This window comes from Callospermophilus lateralis, chromosome 7 (genome assembly GCF_048772815.1).
Source record: "Callospermophilus lateralis isolate mCalLat2 chromosome 7, mCalLat2.hap1, whole genome shotgun sequence".
NCBI classification, from domain to species: Eukaryota; Metazoa; Chordata; class Mammalia; order Rodentia; family Sciuridae; genus Callospermophilus; species Callospermophilus lateralis.
Window position 1 is genome coordinate 5,306,428 of NC_135311.1, and position 21,540 is coordinate 5,327,967.

The window sequence follows — 21,540 nt, forward strand, 5'->3', positions numbered from 1 at the left end:
GGAAAAACAAAACCAAGAGTCCTACTAGGAAGTACTTTAATCGTTTTTCTTAGAAAAAAAAAAAAAAAAAAGATGTCCAAACACCTAACGGTTCACATTTCAACAACAGAGTAATGGTTGAGTGGGGTGTTTAGGAGTTGGGATTTGGGAGTATAAGGAAGAAATGTTGGTATCCTGCTTCATTATAGATGGATGGCATAGATTTATAAACAGGAGATTTGGGGCTGCTAGGCCAGTATCAAAACCAATGGAATGACAAATCTTTCTATAGAGTTTCTTTCCTGATGTCTCCTCTATTCCACAGAAATGCACCATACAAAGCCCAGTAGCAGACAGCTTAGGATCTGGTCTTCCCCTTGAGTAGGAACGGGACTGAAGGGAAGGAAGATCACTCTTGAGTTTCCATGCTTTCCTCTTCCTCTCCTTGAGGTGGTTCTTCTGTATTCTCCTCCTCTTCCTCTCCTTCCTTCTTCTCAGGTGGCTTCTCATAAGCCTTTTCTGAAGGTGTCACTATCACTCCATCCCAGGTAGATATTTCAGAAGCAAGATCTAGAATAAAAAAAACAAGTGCTTTCAAACAAATACCCCAGCAAACAAGCAGAAAAGAGCAGAAACATGAAGTCATCTGAGTAAGAAGGATGCACTGACTAAACCCCTGCAATTTCAGCAAGACTGTCTCAAAAGAAAGGGCTGGGGACGTAACTCCTTGGAGTGCCCCAGGGTTATGTCACAGCACCACACAAAGCCTGCTGAGCACCAGAAGAAACCCCTGACCCACACACACAGTGAGTACTCACAGCTGGCGTCACCCTCCTGGCCAAGGATCTTCCTAAAGCCACCATGTGAGAGGATTCGAACCAGAGTCTGAGCTGTGTAGCAGACCATATCCTGAGGAAGAGCAAAGTGAGGGTAAATTAGCCAAGAAAATCAGTACTTTCTCTGACTGACACCCTTGTAAAAACAAATGCATATAACTTTTAATCTTAGGACCACAGTCTTTGAAAACCCCCAGATACCCTGATCCCTAAAGATCATGTTCCCTAGGTCCTCTCAGAATAGACCACTTCATAACTGTCCCAATACCTGCTGTTCCAGGGTCATGACCGTATGTACTCTGAAGTTGCCGCTTTCACAGGGGTCAGTGATACCCACTGATCCTGGAAGAAACAGTCCTGCAGCCAGAATCTGCAAGCAACGCCTGAAACATAAGAAAGTATTAACACACCCCCACTACCACCTTATAACCAACCCCAAACTGAAAAGAATATGCAGTACCTGTATGCCACATTTAGGGCCAAAGGCTGTCTGGTGGGGTTATTCATCACAGCATAGTGCCCCTAGAAAAGAGTAAGTCTGGTAGGTGTGCCACCAAGTGGCAATTCTATCTTTAAAGCAAACTAAAATTTGAATAAATCCTCACAAGGAAAATAAGTAATTAAGGTCTAGCCAAAACACATCCAGAAGAAATTCTGAAATTGGTCCTTATTTGTTCATTTCTTTCCAGTATCACAATAATGAAATAATAGTAATAAAAACAAAAGGGGCACTGTAACTTAGTAACTATTCATTTAATCAAATACTCCCAGAACCCAATGAAATAATAAACTTTGAATCTACTGGATCGTCTGTCCACTGAATTTCTTTTTTAAGCTTTACTGAATTTCAGATTCTGGTAGGTTTCACAGTAAGTACTACCAATACGAATGTGTAGGAATTCCTATTGTCCTTTTTTACTTACAAGTAGGTCAAGGATCCAGGGTGTGAGGGGCTCAAAGCCAGGAAAACGAATCCTTAAGTCCTTCAGCAGTCTGATGAGAACTTTAACTCTGAATGTAAAAGAGATCCAAGGATTAAAAGTAGTAACATCACTGCTGGGCAAAGTGGTGCATGCCTGTAATCCCATTAACTCTGGAGGCTGAGACAGGAGGATCTAGCCCACCCCACAAAAAAAGTAATAAGATCACATTTCCACACCTGAGGTAGAGTTGAAGCTGACTATACCATTTATAAAACTGCATGTGCTCTTCTTTCAATCTTTTTTTTTTTTTTTTTAAAGAGAGAGAATTTTAATATTTTTTTTTTTTTTAGTTTTCGGCGGACACAACATCATTTTTTGTATGCGGTGTTGAGGATTGAACCTGGGCCGCACGCATGCTAGGCGAGCGCGCTACCGCTTGAGCCACATCCCCAGCCCATCTTCTTTCAATCTTAATTTGCTTATTTAAAGTAAAAATGAAAACCCAACAGATCATGGCCAAAACAGTTCTATCAGAGGAAGAATGGGGAAATCCTGCTATTCAGTTAGAAAGGTTATCTGAAAATGACCAGAGACCGACTCACGTGGACTGAGAAGCATTTTCCTCGAACCAGCGGGCATGTCGGATGGCTGCTAAAGCACTCTGCAACACCTTGATATCCACTAGATAAAGCATGACAGACCAATGTGAAACAATCCTGTTATTAAGCAAGCAATCCAGTCCTGCCACCACCACAGTTCAAACACTTAGAAGGAGAGGCAAGCTAATTTTAACAATTTTGTTAAACCATCCCATGTTCCTCAGATCAGCAAGTCACTTGTTCCAAAATTATTACACCTATTCCAAACTAAATCTAGAAGCATGCAGGATCTGTGCTTTTCTCCAAAAATCTATCCTCCTTTCTTCACAAATATTTCCACCATCCTTTTTAATTATTCCAAATTTTCTTCCTGGCTATCCTATCTTTGAAAATTTCACTAGGAAGCTTGTAAAGTTATTTCCAAAGTACAGGGTAAACTTAAGTCCTTTAATTTCCAGAAAGCTTCCTATGAAACAAAAAAACTCAGCAAAGATACCATGTATTTTATTTCCCCCACACTTTTCAGCAATGGAAAAAAGGACTAACAGTGGAGTTCCGGGTCCAGTTTTCGGAGATTGGGTGGCACTGTTGTAATGAGAATCTTCACTGTAGCATCAGAAGAACTGATTTCAAAACCAGTTTCATTGGTCAGCATGGTCAAAACTAAAAGAACAAAATAATCAAAAGTTGTAATTCACATTTTCATTAGATGATCAAAGTTAAATCATTCCTGTGGGAAACAGGTGGGCATTTAAAAACCAGAGTTCAGACTAAGGATTCAAAATACAGAGCTTTAGAAAGGAGATAAAATGGAATTTCAAACCCCTTCCAAAAACTCCTACAACATAAAACTGCATTTACTCAATCTAGTCTGACCTGATTTTGTTGAAAGTATAATTATAGGACCTGGCTCCTATTGCTACTCAATACATATTCAGCAATAAATTCAAACCTTCAGATGGATCCTGTGCTCTTAAACTTTCCACGACTTTGTTCCCCAGGGCAGCAACAGCTTCCACTAGATTGAGGGGGAAAAAAATACTATTATAAATCATCTATTTATGTAGACTTCCTATATATCTCTGAGATACTTAGTACCGTCATTTCTGCCCCACATTCGAGTGTGGAACAAGTGTAACAGAACACTTTTACAAAGGAAAGCTAAGTCCTAGACACAGAAACTGGAAGGTTCAGGAATAGGACACTTCCTATACTCACATCTTTTTTCCATACTAAAATCGTTAGATTTTTTAATAATTTTTTTTTGCTTTTATAGTGGTAGATGGACAGCATGCCATGCATTTATCTATTTATTTGTTTATTTTTCTATGCAGTGCTAAGGATCAAACCCAGTGCCTTACAAGTGCTAGGCAGGTACTCTGTCACTGGGCTAAAGCCTCAATATCAGAGTTTTTCAGGTCAGTGGCACTTATAACATCTGGATCGGTTAGTCCTGTGCACTGTAGGATGTTCAGCACCATTCCCAGCCTTTAACCCCTTTTGATGTCAGGAGTACCCCCTAGCTGTGACAACCAAAAACATCTCTAGGCAATGCTAATAATTCCCTTAGGAGCAAAATATCCAGGAGAGAAACACAGTCCCAGAGTACTGGGCATACATTCTTTCAGATACACATTACAGAGTCTGTCCTTTTTATGGTTTGGATATGAGGTATCTCCCAAAAAGCTCATGTGTTAGGCAATGCAAGAATGGTGAGAGGTGGAACAATTCGATTATGAGAGCTGAAGCTTTGTCAGTAGACTAACTCATTTGATGGATTATAATCTAAATGGACTACTGAGTGATAACTAGGTATGTGTGGTATGGCTAGAGGAAGTAGGTCACTGAGGATCTGCTTTGGACTTTATCTTGTCCCTCACTGCTGTCTCTGCTTCCCAGCAGCCATGGGCTAATAGCTTTTTTCCTCCCATACCCTTCCATCATATTTGGCCTCACCTCAGGCCCAGAACAATGGAATAGGCCAACCATAGACTCAAATCTCTGAAACTGAAAGCCTCACACTTTTCCTCCACTAAGTTGTTCTTATCAAGTATTTTCATCACAGTGACAATAAGCTGACCTAACAGTACCTTATAACCCAGTAAACTTAAAAAATTAAATTTCCTATTTATGTTCCAAATACACACACACACCTCTCTCTCTCTCTCTTACACACACACAGATCTGGTCTTTAAAAATCCCTAGGCCCTGGGCTGGGGATGTGGCTCAAGAGGTAGCGCGCTCGCCTGGCATGCGTGCGGCCCAGGTTCGATCCTCAGTACCACATACAAAGATGTTGTGTTCTCCAAAAACTAAAAAAAAATAAATATTAAAAATTCTCTCTTCTCTCTCTCTCTCTCTCTTTAAAAAAAAAAAAAAAAAAAAAAAAAAAAAAAAAAAAAAATCCCTAGGCCCCAAATCAAACTATTACATTGTTTTCCACAGTCAGAAAGATGAACTGGGGGCTGAGGGATGTAGCCCAGCAGTAGAGCACTTGCCTGCCAACCTCAGGGGCCTGGGTTTGACACCTAGCACCAGAAAAGAAAGAAAAAGAAGTATACTCACATGTTGGCAGAATCTTTAGTATTACCACCAGGTCAGCTACGTTGTGTCCTGTAGTCATTGTTCCCTTTTTATATGATCCTACCTGTCGGACTTCTTCAATTTGCTATTGGAAAAAGGATTTCAGGGGGAAAAAATTAGAAGAAAAAAGGTGCCAAGTTCCTCTCAGATCTCTCTCTTAGAGACAGGGTCTCACTGAGTTGCTTAGCGCCTTGCAGTTGCCGAGGGTGGCTTTGAACTTGAGATTCTCCTGTCTCAGCCTCCCAAGCTGCTGGGATTATAGGCAGGTGACCCACTGCTCTCAGAACTCTTATTTCCCACATTTGGATGCAGCAGTGGTAAATTCATACCTCAAAAGCATGAAAGCATGGCTATACAACGTGGCTACAGATAATAATGATAGCTGATAATAATGATAAAAATCTTGCCTCCAACAACAGTATTATAGGGAAATTTCAGAAGTCTATACTTTTCCATTTTAAGTTAAATGTGGAACAAGTAAAGAGACAGAAGCCAATGAAAATTCCTCTTAACAAGACGGCCCTATCTTAGAACTAAGCCATCAAAAAACTCACCACTTCAAATGTCCCTGGAGCCACAATCAAATTGTCGATCACATTGTTTATTTTTGTCACCAGAGAAAGGATTGAGGCCTAAAAAAAATCACAAAACAAAAATACCCTAAAATCAAAAAACACAAGTAACTTCTCAAGAGTTACTTGAGGTTAGGGGAACATTTTCCCCTAATCTCTTCTATACAAACTCATGCAATAGGGGTCTGAAAACACTTCACCCCTTCTGGTCTTGAATATATTCATCAGAAAAGAACAACTATTTAATCCACAATAGATTCCCCAATGAAAATATGATGCCACATAACCACTCATATATTCACCTAGCACTTTAACTCTAACTCTCTATATAGAGGACAAGTAAACTTTCTGTGGAGTTTAGGTTCTTGCTGGTAATCAAACCCAGAGCCTCATACATGCTAGGTTAAGTGCTCTACCACTGAGCTACACCCTCAGCCCACGTAACACTCTTCTTAACTATAATAGTCACTTTTCTGTTTTTAGTGAAATCTCAGAAAGAAAGCCAAAAGAACAAACCTGTTCAGCAGAATTGGGAGCAAGGTCCTGATTCCTCTTCAGCAAGGCTTCACTGAAGGAAGTTTCATCAGGTGCTGGCTTGACTCGGGGGAAGGCCATTTCACACTAAGAGGAAAAACAAACAACATACCTTTTACCAAAAATAAGATACAACAGACATTTTTTCCTGTTATGATAGGAAAAAAATTAAAAACAGATAATTCTACTTGTTTTCAATCAAGATGTTCAAACAAGAAGAGCCATAACTTAAGCTCTCACTACCTTTGTATTAAAAAAAAAAAAAAAAAAAAAAAAAGGGGCTGGGGATGTGGCTCAAGTGGTAGCCCGCTTGCCTGGCATGCGTGCGGCTGGGGTTTGATTCTCAGCACCACATACAAACAAAGATGTTGTGTCCGCCGATAACTAAAAAATAAATATCAAAAAATTCTCTCTCTCTCTGTCCCCAGATTCCAACTATGTAGGCAAGAAATTATCTTCCTTACCCTGCTTACACTTTTTTTTTTTTTTTGATAGTACCGGGGATTGAAACCACTGGCACTCTACCATTGAACTGCATCCCCAGAACTCTATTTTAAAACAGGGTGTCACTAAGTTGCCAAGGCTGGCCTCAAATTTTGAATCCTACTACCTCAGGCTCCTTAGTAGCTGGGTTTATAGGCATGCACCACTGCAAGTGGCTTTGCTTACATTGTTTTGGTACGTGAAATGACACACAGTTGACTCAAAACTCCAACTCTACAGAGGGGCAGAGTGGACAAAAAAGGCTGGATTTCATCAGTGCCTGCTGTATATTGAAGTATCACACCGAACCATTTATATGTACTATCAATCTGTATTAACTGTAATAAAATCAGGGGCTCAGAGTCGAGTGTTCGCTTGGTAGGCTTGAGGCCTTAAGGTTAATCTCCAAGTGCCAAAAGTAAATAAACACATAAGTAAAATTCTTTAAAATCCCAAATCATTCACAAATCCCTACTCCAACCACCTACATCTGTAAGTGACAATGACCAGGAAACTGATATCAACTCCAGAACTCACCAAATAGAAGTCGAATGGGATATGTGGCACGAAGGGCCTGAACCTAAAACAAAAACAGTCCAAACAGAAATCAGGCAGAGGGGCACCCTCACGGGCAGGTTCTGAGAAGGGCTCTGCCTCCAGCAGGGGGGCAGGCGGGGGTGCGAGCCTCAGCAGGCGGGGCCCCCTCCAACCCCCACCCCGACGACAGGCACCGGCAAGTGCGGGGATGTCCAGGCGGGCACTCACCCTCCTCCTGGTCCCCCTCTGGAACCAAAGCGCCCACCGCGACCACGGCCTCGGTCACCCCTGAAAACAGAGTCATTTCAGCTCACGCAGAGACCTCCACCACGGCGGACGCCAGCTCCCCGCGAGAAGGGACCGTGGGGCTGCGGCGGCCGCTCACCTGGGCTTCGCGCGTGCATTACAGGGCACGTCCCGGCCGCCTCAGTCCAGACGGCGGGCGCTACTCCGGGCCCCGGGGACCCTCCCTCTCCTCAGCCCTCCAGGCCGGACTCTCGCACCCGCCTCCCCACTCCAGCCCGGTCGGGCCCGCCTCCCAGCCTCGGACCACCCTACTCTCCCGGGCCTGGGGGCGCAGGCCTGGGACAACCGCCCCGGGTCCTCCGACTCCCCGCGACCCACCTTCCTAAATTCTCAGGGAAACACCTTGAGCACCTAGATCCCCTTACCTCATGGCTCCCTTAATCCTGGACAATGGAGGCCCCTCCAACCGCCCCTTTTTTCCGAGGCGCGGGTAACCGGAGAGGCGTCTTGCCGGCGCGTCCCAATAAAACTCGGCGCGATTGGCTCCCTCGTTACTCCGCCCTTCATGCTCATTGGCTTACTTTGGCAAATCAGGCTTATGGAACAAATAAAAAACGCCTACTGTATCAGGAATGAGCCAATAAAAATAGGTTTAACAGTAGGGACAGTTTTCGACTGGACACTAGATGGCGCTAGGAAAAAATTTTCCAGGACGGCCAACACGTAGAGAACTTTGTATAGGCATTATGAGAAGGTCCTTTCGCAGGTAGCAGAGTGGCGCAGCGGAAGCGTGCTGGGCCCATAACCCAGAGGTCGATGGATCGAAACCATCCTCTGCTATCGGAGTGCAATGTTTTGTTTTCCTTTTCTACTACTTTCTAGAGCAGGTAATTTACATTTCTTCTGTAGAGCTAAATTATTCTAGTTTTTTTCTTTCTTCCTCAAAATTAAATTTTCAGGAGCTGTTTTTGCCACCGACAAACAACGTGGAGGGAAATAGAAGGAGCCTTTAGACAGCAATGAACAGCTGGTGTAGAGACCTAAGGCAGGAGCCTGGGAGGCAAATCGAGACGCCCGTGCACAGTAGTGGCCAGCAGAGAAGCCCAGCCTCACCCCGCTGTGGAAAATGCAGGGATAATTGAATTCCATTTACCTCCATTACTCCTCCCGAATGAGATTCTAGAGTTGCTGTGATTCCTTATCCTTTACTACGACGGAGTGCATGGATCCGAAGGGTAAATGACTCCAGCCAGGTAATCACGCCCGATGAGAAATAAAGAACACGCCCATCAACTCGGTCCTGTGCCCTGCACTGCGGGAAACAGCTGTTCTGATTTCCATTATTATGGATCAGCTTTGTCTGTTTTTGATGTTCACATAAATAGACTCACACCAAATGTACTTTCTCTCCTTCTTCTAGGTCTGGCTCCTTTGGCTCATCTGACTTTGGGATTCTTCCATTTTTCTACATTATCAGCAGTCTGCTCTCATCCCCCCGCCCCCACGTTGGGACTTGAACCCTGGGCCCAGCAGATGTCAGGCAAGCAGTCGGCCCCCGAGCCACGTCCCCAGGCCAGCTATCCTGTATTTATGAGTAGTGTGTTTTGAAGAGTAACATACCTACCAGTTTTCTATCCATTAGCGTCTTGATGAATTCAGGGCCTCTAACTCACTGAGGCACACATACACCGGTCTGTGTTGTTAACATTCTTGTACATGTTTCTTGTGATGGGATGCATTCATTTTCCTCGTGTACGTGTAGGTGTATATGTATACAGAATTCAATTATATACATATGTACACTTGAATTCCACAAAACAGCAACCCGTTTATTAATTTAGTGGTCATTTAGACTAATCGTTTTCATGCTCTTTATTTATTCCTTCCTGCATCTCCAGCCTACCATCTGGAATAATAGTCCCCTTGAAAATTTAGTTTCCCACTTCTAGTGACTAACTTCCATTGTTTTAATTTGTCTAAATATGACTTTATTTCTTTTCTTTTTTTTGTAGGTTTGATTTTTTTTTTTCCTTGTGATTCTGGGAATTGAACCCAGGGGTGTTCTACCACTGAACTACATCACCAGCCCCTTTTTATTTTGAGACAGGGTCTGGCAATTGCCGGGGATTGACCTGGAATTTGTGATCCTCCTGCCTCAGCCTCTCAAATTGCTGAGATTACAGATGTGCACCACCACACCCAGTTCTTGCCCATTTTTTATGGTTTTTGTTTTTTTGTTGTTCGCTTTGTACCAGGAATTGAACCCAGAGTACTTTACCACTGAGCCACATCCCCAGGCCATTTTATTTGTTATTTTTAAGACAGGGCCTCATTCTGATGCTGGTCTATGAACTTGCAATCGTCCTGCCTCAGCCTCCCAAATCATTGGGATTATAAACAAATGCCATTGCACCTAGCCTCTTATGTTTTTATCTTTTTATCCACATTTTTTTTTTTTTTTGTACACAGGATTGAACCCAGAGGCACTATACCACTGAATCACATCCCTAGCCCCTTTTTATTTTATTTTTTTATTTTGAGACAGGGTCTCACACTAAGTTGCTTAGGGCCTTGCTAATTTGCTGAAGCCGCCCTTAAATTTGCAATCCTCCTGCCTCAGGCTCCTGAGTCACTCTGATTATAGGCCTGCACCACCACACAGTTCTTAACTTTTGTTTTAAAATATTTGGGGTCTAGGATCACAAATTCAAAGCCAGCCTCAGCAAAAAAAGAGGTGCTAAGCAACTCAGTGAGACCCTGTCTCTAAATAAGATACAAAATAGGGCTGGGGATGTGGCTCAGTGGTAGAACATTCTTGAAGCTCAGGATTCTTCAATCTGTAGCAGCACACACACACACAAATATTTTTTAAAACATTTTTTAGTTGTCTGCTACTGGAGTTACTCCATTATTGAGAGTTTGATTACTAATCTGTATTTCTAGTTCAGTCATTACTTCTGAGCTCCATTCCCACTAATTCAGAAGCCTAGTGAACGCCTCCACTAGGGTATCTATAGACACCTCAAACTCAAACTCAAATTATCAGTCTCCCCCATGAAAAAACTCCTTCAGTTTCTCAACCAATGTGGTCAATGTCACCTCAACCCTTCACTTCGCAAAGTCCATGTGATACCGCAAAACATTTCCCCACCTCCTATCCACCTCTACAACGTCTGACCTCTCCCCTCCCCACCACAGGATAAAGACTTGCCTATCACACAAAGGCTTTCGTGTGATGTGTCTCCTCTGCCCTCTTTCCTGCCTCTCCTCCTCAGTCATTCCTCACGCACACCCTTTACATCTCAGATCAGAGTTGAAAACAAGCTGCCACTGCAGCCAGGCAGGTAATGCTCTTGAGTAAAGCACATTGGGTAGGAACCTGTTATGGTTTGGATATGAGGTGTCCCCAAAAAGCTCAAGTGTGAGACAATGCAAGAAGGTTCAGAGAAGAAATGAGTGGGTTATGAGAGACTTAACCCAATCAGTGAATTAATCCCCTGATAGGGGTTAACTGACTGATAACTGAGGCTGGTAGGGTTTGGCTGGAGGAGGTGGGACCTTGGGGGCATGGCTATGGGATATATAGTTTGTTGTTTTTGTCTGTTTTTCTTTTTTGGGTAACCAGGGATTGAACTCAGGGCACTCAACCACTGAGCCACATCCCCAGCCCTATTTTGTATTTTATTTAGAGACAGGGTCTCACTGAGTTGTTCAGCATCTTGCTGTTGTTGAGGCTGGCTTTGAACTGGCGATCCTCCTGCCTCAGCATCCCCAGTTGCTGGGATTACAGGTGAGGGCCACCAGGCCCGGCTTATATTTTGTATCTGGAGAGTGGATTGTGTCTGTCCGTCTACCCCCTCCCCGTCCCCCTCCCCTCCCCCTCCTCCTCCTCCTCCTCCTCCGTAGATGACATAATATCTTTATATATTTTTAATGTGGTGCTGAGGATGGAACCCAGTGCTTCACATGTGCCAGGCAGGTGCTCTACCTCTGAGCCCCAGCCCCAGCCCCTCTCTCTGCTTCTTGATCATCATATGAGCTGCTTCCCTCTGCCACACTCTTTCGCTATGATGTTCTTCCTCACCTGGAACCCCAAGGAATGGAGCTGATTTTCTATGGACTAAGACCTCTGAAACTGTGCCCCCCAAATACAATGTTCCCACCTAAGGTTGTTCTGGTCAGATCTTTTAGTCACAGCAGTGGAAAAAGCCGAGTAAAACAGAATCATAATGAACTAGTCATTTCAAGGAGGTCACAGATTCTTGTTCCATCTGATTGTCCATGGAGGGGCCTATTTACCAGCTCTTCTAATGTTTCAATAAAAGTCAGAAATCCCAATATTCATGCACCATCTGTTGATTTTTAAATATGGGCGATTTAATGAAATATATAGAAAGAACATAGTTGGATGTTGTGGCCCAACCCTGTAATCTCAACTACTTGGAAGCCTGAGGATGGCAAGTTGAGGCTAGCCTCCCACAACTTAGTAAGACTGTCTGAAAATAAAATAAAAAGGGCTGGGGATGTAGCTCAGTGTTAAAGCACTGTGCAAGACTTTGGGTTCATGCAAGCCAAGCAAAGCATATTTACCTCTGGGCCACTAACTATAGACAACAAGAAAATTCATATGTCTCCTAAAACTGCATGTATAGGAAATATACTTCAATAGTATGTTCTCTCATTAATGAATTCAGCAAAGAAGCAGGATATGAAATTAACATCCATAACTCAATTTGTTTCTATATATCAAAGGTGAAGCAACTGAAAGAGAAATTAGGAAAACTATTCCATTCACAATAGCCTCAAAAAAAAAAAAAAAAAAAAAACTTGGTTATTGATTAAAAAAAAAAAAAAAGGTGAAAGACCTCTCAAAAATAAAAACTAAAGAAAGAAATTGAAGAAGACCTTAGAAGCTGGAAAGATCTCCCATATTCTTAGATAGGAGAATTAATATAGTCAAAATGGCCATACTACCAAAACCACTATACAGTTTTAATGCAATTCCTATGAAAATTCCAAAGACATTCTTTGTAAAAATAGGAAAAGTAATTATGAAATTCGTTTGGAAAAATAAGAAGCCCAGAATAGCTAAAGCAATCCTTATCAAGAAAAGTGAAGGGGGGTGGTGGTGGAGTTGTGACTCAGCGGTAGAGCACTCACCTAGAGGCACTGGGTTCGATCCTCAGCACCACATAAAAATAAATAAATAAAATAAAGGTATTGTGTCCAACTACAACTAAAAAAAAAATATTTTAAAAAAGAAGTGAAGCAAGAGGCACCACAATACCAGACCTTAAATTATATTACAGAGCTATAGTAACAAAAAGAAACCAAAGGAACATAATAGAAGACACAGAGACAAGCCCATATTAAATAGTTACCTCATACTAGACAAAGATGCCATTAACATGCACTGGAGAAAAGACAGCCTCTTCAACGAGTGGTGCTGGGAAAACTGGAAATCCATATGTAGCAGAATGAAACTGAACCCTTATCTCTCACCCTGCACAAAACTCAATTCAAATTGGATCAAGGACTAGGCATTAGACCAGAGACCATGCGTCTAACAGAAGAGAATGCACACCCAACATGTCAGCTTATGAACCAACTTCCACCAAGACTCCTAAAGCACAAGAAGTAAAATCAAGAATCAATAAATGGGATGGTATCAAACTAAAAAGCTTCTTCCCAACAAAGGAAACTGTCAAGAATGTGAATGGGAGTAAATCTTTGCCACCTGCACCTCAGATAGAGCATTAATCTTCAGGATGTATACAGAACTTTAAAAACAAAACAAACGAACAAACAAAAAAATAAGGGACTGGGGTTGTGGCATGTTCAAGGCCCTGGATTCAATCCTCAGCACCACATGAAAATAAGTAAATAAAATAAATGTATTGTATCCAACTACAACTAAAAAATAAACATTTAGGAGCTGGGATTGTGGCTGAGTGGCAGAGCGCCTTCCTCTTGCATGAAAGGCACTGGGTTTGATCCTCAGCACCACATAAAAATAAATAAATAAATAAAGGTATTGTGCCCATCTACAACTAAAAAAAAAATGAAAAAAATAAAGAATAAATATTTTAAAAATCAAATAAGGCAATCAAAAAATGTGCAAAGGAACTGAACAGACACTCCACAGAAGAAATATGATTGGTCAACAAATATATGAAAAAATATTCAGCATCTCTAGCAATTGGAGAAATGCAAATTAAAACTACACTAAGATTCCATCTCACTCCAGTCAGAATGGCAATTAACAAGAATCCAAGTAACAATAAGTGTTGGTGAGGATGTGGGGGAAAAGGTACACCCAACATTGCTAGTGGAACTGCAAACTGGTGCAACCACTCTGAAAAGCAGAATGAGATTGCTCAGAAAACTTGGAATGTAACCACCATTTGACACAGTTATTCCACTCCTCAGGACTTAAAATCAGTATACTATAGTGGTGCAGCCACATCAATGTTTATAGCAGCTCAATTTACAATAGCTAAACTATGGAATCGACCTCGGGGCCCTGAAACAGATGAATGGATAAAGAGAATGTGGTATACACACATAATAGAACATTACTCAGCCAGAGAAAAGAATGAAATTATGGCATTTGGTGGTAAATGGAAGGATCTGGAGACTGTCGAGCTAAGTGAAATAAGCCAATCCCCACAAACCACAGACCAAGTGATCTCTCTGATATGCGGATGCTAATACACAAAAAGGGTAGAGGAGGGAAGAATAGAAGTTCATTGTATTAGATAAAAGGGAATGAAGATAAGGGAAAAGAGATAGGAATAGGAAAGGCAGTAAAATGAATCTGACACAACTGGTGTAACTTCACACCATGTATAACCACAAGAATTGGATCCTAATTAGAATAACTTATTTTACATGTATGTATACTAGGTTAAGATACACTCTACTGTTATGTATGTCTAAAAAGAACAAATAATAATAATAAAAAAAAACACTGTGTTCTACACAAAATACCTTTCTCATTCTTCTACCCTTGTTGAATTATTTCTCTTTGGAGATTTTCCTGGCCCCAATCCAGACAGAATTAATAGCCCTTATCTAGGCCCTTTAGCAATTCACTCATGCCTCGGTTGCAGTGGTTAATGTATATTGTATTATTTGCTTAACAGGAGATTGGTTATCTTAGGTCCTGCTTATTAGGTTCCAGGTTCTGAAGAGGCTGGCGGAGCAATACTGTCAATGACTCCTGAAGAACATTAGAGGGCAGACTGATTCCACAGCCGTCTGGGCCAGGGGGCCCAGCGGTCAAGTGCCCCCAAACCCTCTTCTTCAATTTACTCCCCCAGAGGTCATTTCCAACATCATTTCCCGCTGCCACCGCGGACCCCTTTTAGCAATCCTCCCAACCTAGACCTACATTGTATAAGTGGCCCTGAGGTTGACGCTCCTCGCCCCTCCCCCGGCCCAGTCCCCAGTCCACCACCTGCTCTTCCCACCTTCCCACTACCGCTTGGGAACTGAGGAGTTAACGCCTCCCTCCCGCCGGGTCCGTCTCCGTGGCTAATCTGCGGGTTCTGGACGGCTGTGCGGAGGGACAGGAAGGGAAATCAGGTGGACTGGGTAAAACGGACTCGGGCTCAGTCTTCAGCGCCTTTTTTTTTCAGAAACCCGTCGCTCTCCGGCCCCATTCCCAAATACCCACGTCCCAACACACCTTCCCCGCCGAGATCCCGAGGCGACCCTAGTTTCCCCCTTCCCCGGAGGGAAGCAGGTAGGAGGGCGGGACTAGGCGGGAGCCGGCGGCCCCTGGCTCCCTCCACACCGTCTCTCCCGAGCTCCGCCCTGTCCCGGCGAGGGCGCCGGTCGGCGGGTGCTGCCCTGGAGGAGGAAGACGTCCGGCTGCAGAGCAGCGGAAAGAGGGTCTTTGCGGCAAGGGCGCCAGCCCGGGGCGGGGGCGAGCCGCAGACCTGGGCTGGGAGGAAGGAGCTAGAGATCTAGGATTGGCTCTTCGGGCTCTAATGTCACCAAGTCTGGGAGGGGAGACGGCCGGGGGGGAGGGTTCAGAGCTTGGCTCGGGTCCTGGCCGGTTCCCCCTGGACAGCCGGAGACTGGGGCCGGCCAGACGCCCCTCTGGCACGCTCCCGGGGCAGGCGCTCTCGCACGCCTCGAACGCACACTCCCCGTCCCTCCCTCGCGCGCTCACCCGTCTCCCCAGCGCCTGCTCACGCTTTCCCTCTCCCTCCCTAACACACCTCGCTCACTCCCACTCGGGCGGTCTCTTTCGCTCCCACCTGCTCCAAGTCTCCCTCTGCGCACCGCCGGTGGCGCGCCCAGCCCCTGGCGCTCTCGCCTGGTCACTATCGCAGCTTCACCGGGCAGCGCCCCGACTCGCTCGGCTCCTTCTCGCAGGGGCGCGCCTGATGCCGGGTACCCGCCGCTGAGCCAAGGAGACCATGGTGGGAGCGCTTGCCCGCCGCGGTACCCACTGAGGCCATGCCGGCGAGCCAGAGCCCGGCCGACGCCGGCCAGCGCTTGCTTCTGTTCCTGGTACCGCTGCTGCTGCTGCTCCAGGGCAGCCACGCGGGCAACCTGACCGTGGCCGTGGTGTTGCCGCTGGCCAACACCTCGTACCCGTGGTCGTGGGCGCGCGTGGGGCCCGCGGTGGAGCTGGCTCTGACCCGGGTGAAAGCGCAGCCCGACTTGCTGCCAGGCTGGACAGTCCGCACCGTGCTAGGCAGCAGCGAGAATGCGCTGGGAGCCTGCTCCGACACGGCTGCGCCCCTGGCCGCAGTGGACCTCAAGTGGGAGCACAACCCCGCCGTGTTCCTGGGCCCCGGCTGCGTGTACGCGGCCGCTCCGGTGGGGCGCTTCACCGCGCACTGGCGGGTGCCCCTGCTGACCGCTGGCGCCCCGGCGCTAGGCTTCGGGGCTAAAGACGAGTACGCGTTGACCACCCGCGCAGGACCCAGCCACGCCAAGCTGGGCGACTTCGTGGCGGCGCTGCATCGACGGCTGGGCTGGGAGCGCCGGGCGCTGGTGCTCTACGCCTACCGGCCGGGCGACGACCAGCCGTGCTTCTTCGTGGTGGAGGGGCTGTACATGCGGGTCCGCGACCGCCTCAACATCACAGTGGACCACCTGGAGTTCGCCGAGGGCGACCACGACCACTACACCAAGCTGCTGCGGACCGTTCGGCGCAAAGGCCGAGGTGAGAGAGGCCCCCACCCCCATTTCTCCACCTCGTCCTGGCGCCTTTGACCTTTGACAGCGTGCCGGGCGCTGGCCTTCCTCTCCCTTCCGCTCTGGGCCAGTCTTTTCTCTTCTCGAGGCTCTTCATTCCTGTCTTAGCCTCCCCCACTCCCCAACTTCTGGGTTTCTACTTCCCTCTCTTTCCCTGCCCCCCCCCCGCTCCCCATTTACGTTCCTACTCTATCGCCTCCCCCTATTTCCCTGACTGCCCAGGGTTTACCCCAGGGAAAAAGTGCCTGCTCCCTTCTACCTAGTATGTCCTGTCCCTTTTTTTCCTCCCGTTTTCCTCTCTTTCTTACTGCCCTCTCCCCTCCTCCATCCTTTCCTCCCATGGCTCCCACACATCCTCTCACCCATCCCCTCTACAGCTGGCCCTTCTCTGCCTCCTCCCCTCCTGCCCCACCTGCCCCCCCCCTGGGTTCTCCTTTCCCGCTCTGCCTAGCTCTGCTCCTTTCTTCTCCACCCTCCACACCTCCTCCTCCCACCCTTTTTCAACTTTCTCCTGTCACTGCCTAAACTGAGCCAGTGCCATTTAACCGCCACCAGGTCCCCTGTCCTCCCCAGCTTCCCTACCCTTTCCTTTCCCTGGCTGACTCCTCCTTTCCTTCCAGTCATCTACATCTGCAGCTCCCCGGATGCCTTCAGAACGCTCATGCTCCTGGCCCTGGACGCAGGCCTCAGTGGGGAAGACTATGTTTTCTTCCACCTGGATGTCTTCGGGCAAAGCCTACCAGGGGCACAGGGCCCTGCTCCCCGCAGGCCCTGGGAGAGAGGAGACGGGCGGGATGTCAGTGCCCGCCTGGCCTTTCAGGTGAGTGCCAGGGTTTGCCCATGCTGAGGGACTGAGCTGTTGACACTTGATTTCTGGATACTGTGCCCCTAAGTATCTGAAAGGAGACAAAAAAAAGATGTTCTTGGTGCTCATGAGGGACTTCAGAGCCAGAAGGCTAAAAAGATAAGACAATGGGGCTGGAAGAGGAAGTACATTGAGGTTCCACACGCTGGACGAAGACTCCAGTCCCTTGCTCAAGAGCAGGGACCACTTCATGCAGGAAACAGGGTATACTTTGACCTTGACCTTAGCAGAGAGGCTGGCCTGCGAAGAAGTTGGCTCCCTGACAACTGGTGCCACAGGGTACTGGGAGAATAAGAATCCGCTCCTAGCTCGCTCTCTGACCCCTTCCTCAGGCTGCCAAAATCATTACATATAAAGAACCGGATAATCCTGAGTACTTGGAATTCCTGAAGCGGCTCAAAGTCTTGGCCCGTGAGCAGTTCAACTTCACCATGGAAGATGGCCTGGTAGGAGGGGGTCCTGGAACCTTCTAGTGCGGACCTCCAGACTTTGCTTCATGGCTCTCCTCAAGACTCCAACCTGTTCTTTCACACATCCCAGTATTCCGGGGTCTCCCCTTCCCTCCCTTCCCATTGACTCCTTATCTCTCTGGATGATAGAGGTGACAGTGACAAGTTCAACCCCTAAACCTCAGGTCCTCATCAGTAAAATGGGTTGACCAACCCTGTCCTGTCTGCCCAGTCCCACACTGTGGGTGTATTTTATGTATTCTGTCTGGGCTCCCAGTACCTCCTGTCCTCTCCCCACGGCACCCTGTGCTGTACCCTTCATCCTCCCCTTTTCCCCCAGCTGACTTCTCTCTGTCCCTGCAGGAGAACCTCATCCCTGCATCCTTCCATGATGGGCTTCTGCTCTATGTCCAGGCAGTGACCGAGACGCTAGCACACGGGGGGACTGTCGCCAATGGGGAGACCATCACTCAGAGGATGTGGAACCGAAGCTTCCCAGGTCAGGGCCTGGGAGTGACTGGAAAGGGCTTTTTAGGGGAGGAGGGTGAGTACCATGTGCCCCAGCCTGTAGCCCTGCAACTCAGGTAGCCATTTGCCCATTACCATCTTTCCCTTTATTTTATAAGAACCTTCACAGCTTCTTTCAGGCTCTCCTTCCCTCATCCCCCAGATCCATCCAATCCTCCCACGTGTCCCATCTCAGTCCTTCCTGCTGCCAACACAGCTGTCCTGTTGGCTCTTCTTCTGTGCCTGTGTGTGTTTTAGATCAGGAGATGGAGACATGGAAGTGGGACCTCCCTGCAGGGGAGTTTTCTCACAACACAGCTATGTTGCCCCTGCCCACAGGTGTGACAGGATACCTGAAAATTGATAGTAATGGAGACCGTGAGACTGACTTCTCCCTCTGGGATATGGACCCTGAGACGGGTGCCTTCAGGGTACGTGTGCACACTCAGAAGACCGTGTGTCTACTCAGGATGGCATCTCACCCTCCTGCCCTCCCCCGCAGCCCTGCCAGGGCATCTGTTTATTATGTGATCACCCTACCCTGCCTGGACATCTATGAAAGCCCTGGACAAAACAGGCCCAGTTCCATTCTGGGGGAGCAACCAGAATGATAGGGACTCGCATGGGGAACCCCACGTCTAAGGAGGGAGCACAGCCCTTTCCTTGGGGAGTTCTTAAGGAAAGCAAGACTCCTCCCAGCAGTCAGGTGGACTCTGAGCCAACAGGAATGCATACGCACAGCTTGCACAGCCCGGTAAACACAGTAGAGACTGGCAGGGATTGAGGCCAGAGGCACCAAGGATCAAATCCAGGAAGGCTTCCTGGAAGAGAACTGTACTGATGAGACTTGGGAATGTGGATTGAGATGGATGCTACCTTTTCCTGTTTCTGTGCTTTAATCGAAGCTATAAAGTCCTTGAGTGTAGGCGTGGGGTTCTATATGCAGCTTTCTTTATAAAGCCCTTGAGTCATTTTCAAATGTTTGCCCCTTAATTCCATGGGAACAAGTATGAGGTCTCCCTGTAGGCAGTCACAGCAGGGGCTTGGTGACTACTCCTCGACAGCCCAGATACAGGCCCTGGAAGTATTGATGAGGCAGGTGGGAAGCAGGACTGTGTCACTGGACTGGAGGCCACGTGCCAGGCCCTTGACCATTCCTGCTCTCCCTTAGGTTGTACTGAACTACAATGGGACTTCCCAAGAGCTGGTGGCCGTGTCAGGGTGCGAACTATACTGGCCCCTGGGGTACCCTCCTCCTGACATCCCTAAATGTGGCTTTGACAACGAGGACCCATCCTGCAACCAAGGTGACTGGCCCTTGCTCTGCGGGCTGCTCTTCTGGAGACACTGCCTCCTCCCAAGGGGAATTACGTGGGTGCTCCTCTCCCACCTTTTCTGGATTCAGAGCCTCCTCCTGCCTTTAGCTTCCCTTCATCCATCGCTGTTGACCATGATGAAGGGAAGGCCCTTCCTCCTGCCACCACTTGACTCTCTCCTGCAGACCACTTGTCCACCCTGGAGCTCCTGGCTTTGGTAGGCAGCCTCGCCCTGCTTAGCATCCTGATCGTCTCCTTCTTTGTATATAGGTGAGCCCTGGCCCGGGATGCGGTGACATGGGGAGAGTTGGAGAACCAACGGCAGGGGAGGTGTAGGGACGAGGGGGGAGGGGAAGGGTGAAGGGACGGGGCGGGGAAGGCAAGAGAGAGGGAGAAGAGAAACTAAACGAAAAGCTTTAAAATGCCACAGTGCAGTGGCGCATAACTATAATCCCGGGGACTCTGGAACTGAGGCAGGAGGATCACAAGTTTGAGGTCCACCTCAACAATTTAGGGAGATCCTGTGCCAAAATTTAGGGGGAAAAAAAAGCTGGGCTCAGTGGCACACGCCTGTAATCCCAGCAACTTGGGAGGCTGAGGAAGGAGGATGGCAAGTTCAAAGCCAGCCTCAGCAGCTTAGCAAGGCCCTGTCTCAAAATTAAAAAATAAAAAGGGATGGGGATGTGGCTTAGTGGTTAAGTGCCCCTGGGTTCAATTTCTGGAATAATAATAATAGTTAATTTTTTAAAAAGATTAGGAATGTAGTTCAGTGGTAGAGCACCTACCTAGCTTGTGTGAGAACCCATGTTTAATCCTCAGTATCACAGTAAATAAATAAATAGCCTTAGGACACAGAGAACAGAGAATGGGGTGAGAGGAAAGAGGCGACAGGGATAGAAGTGGCCAGAGAAGGTCAAGGAGATGCAAGAAGGAGCAGATAGATTCAGAGGTGACATCATAGCAGGGCGGCTCCTGGCATGGAACTGGTTTTCCTTGCTCTGGGGACTGGGCACTGTTCATGAGCCCTGCTGTGACCAGTGGTGGACCTCGTGTGGATAAGAGAGATGAATGAGTCCCACTCCTGCCTTCCAGTGAGGCTGAAATGGAAATCCAGGATGCAAGAGAGAAGGGAGGGAGGACAATCAATGCTGATTGAGCGTAGACCAGGTGTCAGGCACTACCACACACAATGTTTCTTTTTATTCTTGTAACAGTTAAGAATGAAGCCAGGTGTGGGGGTGCATGCCTGTAATCCCAGCAACTCAGAAGGCTCAGACAGGAGGACTGCAAATTTGAGGCCAACCTGGGGCCATGTATCGAGACCCTGTCTCAAGATAAAAAATGAAAAGGGATCGGGATGTGGCTCAGTGGTAGAGCATCCCTGGGTTTAATACCGTGTGTGTGTGTGTGTGTGTGTGTGTGTGTGTGTGTGTGTCAATGAAATAGATATAGTGGCCGCCAATTTCCACCAAAGGACATTGACTGTGACCACCCCAGTGTCCCCAGTTGAGGTAGAATTTCACCAGGCTCTGACCCTCAGCCTGGGAGATAGAATTCCCTCATTCACCTCTTAATACTTGAAGTGGTCTCGGGGCTCTGAGGAGGGACTGCTGACCACTCCCGACCAGGTCGGGGGATCATGCATGAGCTCAGGCGGAGGTTTCACGCCCCAGGAAGATGCAGCTGGAGAAGGAGCTGGCCTCGGAGCTGTGGCGGGTGCGCTGGGAGGACCTGCAGCCCAGCAGCCTAGAGAGGCACCTCCGTCGGGCGGGCAGCCGGCTGACCTTGAGCGGGGTGAGAATGCTGGTGTCTGAGGGGCTGGGGGGCGACACGGGGTGTTGGAGGGGGGGACCTGGGTTCCAAGAGCAGTAGGGTAGAAACAGGGCTCCACGCCC

General features: G+C 47.2%; 2 protein-coding genes and 1 non-coding gene across 6 annotated transcripts in view; 2 read left to right on the top strand and 1 right to left on the bottom strand.

Moving 5' to 3' along the window:
- Positions 1-16,851, bottom strand: Ilf2 (interleukin enhancer binding factor 2). Of its 2 annotated transcripts, none has more exons than XM_076861960.2 (14): positions 16,847-16,851; positions 7,275-7,336; positions 7,047-7,089; positions 6,009-6,113; positions 5,475-5,552; positions 4,903-5,005; positions 3,290-3,355; positions 2,884-3,000; positions 2,341-2,419; positions 1,739-1,826; positions 1,276-1,337; positions 1,084-1,198; positions 798-888; positions 1-549 (listed from the first exon to the last, which is right to left on the bottom strand). In XM_076861960.2, the coding sequence occupies exons 1-14, from the start codon at positions 16,847-16,849 to the stop codon at positions 389-391; spliced, it is 1,173 nt and encodes a 390-aa protein (XP_076718075.1). In that variant the 5' UTR covers positions 16,850-16,851; the 3' UTR covers positions 1-388. The 2 variants fall into 2 exon arrangements, with proteins under 2 accessions (XP_076718075.1, XP_076718074.1); XM_076861959.2 differs by lacking the exon at positions 16,847-16,851 and adding an exon at positions 7,718-7,833 and having other exon boundaries at positions 7,275-7,334.
- On the top strand, positions 8,061-8,132 carry Trnam-cau (transfer RNA methionine (anticodon CAU)). Its single transcript has one exon. It is a non-coding gene; the product is annotated as a tRNA-Met (tRNA).
- Npr1 (natriuretic peptide receptor 1) overlaps positions 14,884-21,540 on the top strand; it is a 17,032-nt gene continuing 10,375 nt past the window's right edge. The window contains exons 1-8 of one of the 3 annotated variants that reach the window (XM_076861957.1): positions 14,884-16,476; positions 17,129-17,328; positions 17,706-17,819; positions 18,237-18,321; positions 18,669-18,760; positions 19,501-19,636; positions 19,831-19,915; positions 21,319-21,439. In XM_076861957.1, coding sequence (XP_076718072.1) covers positions 15,762-16,476; positions 17,129-17,328; positions 17,706-17,819; positions 18,237-18,321; positions 18,669-18,760; positions 19,501-19,636; positions 19,831-19,915; positions 21,319-21,439 — 1,548 coding nt within the window. In that variant the 5' untranslated portion in view covers positions 14,884-15,761. Of the gene's footprint in view, positions 16,477-17,128; positions 17,329-17,705; positions 17,820-18,185; positions 18,322-18,668; positions 18,761-19,500; positions 19,637-19,830; positions 19,916-21,318; positions 21,440-21,540 lie in introns of all 3 variants that reach the window. The other 2 variants (XM_076861955.1, XM_076861956.2) reach the window with 2 other exon arrangements.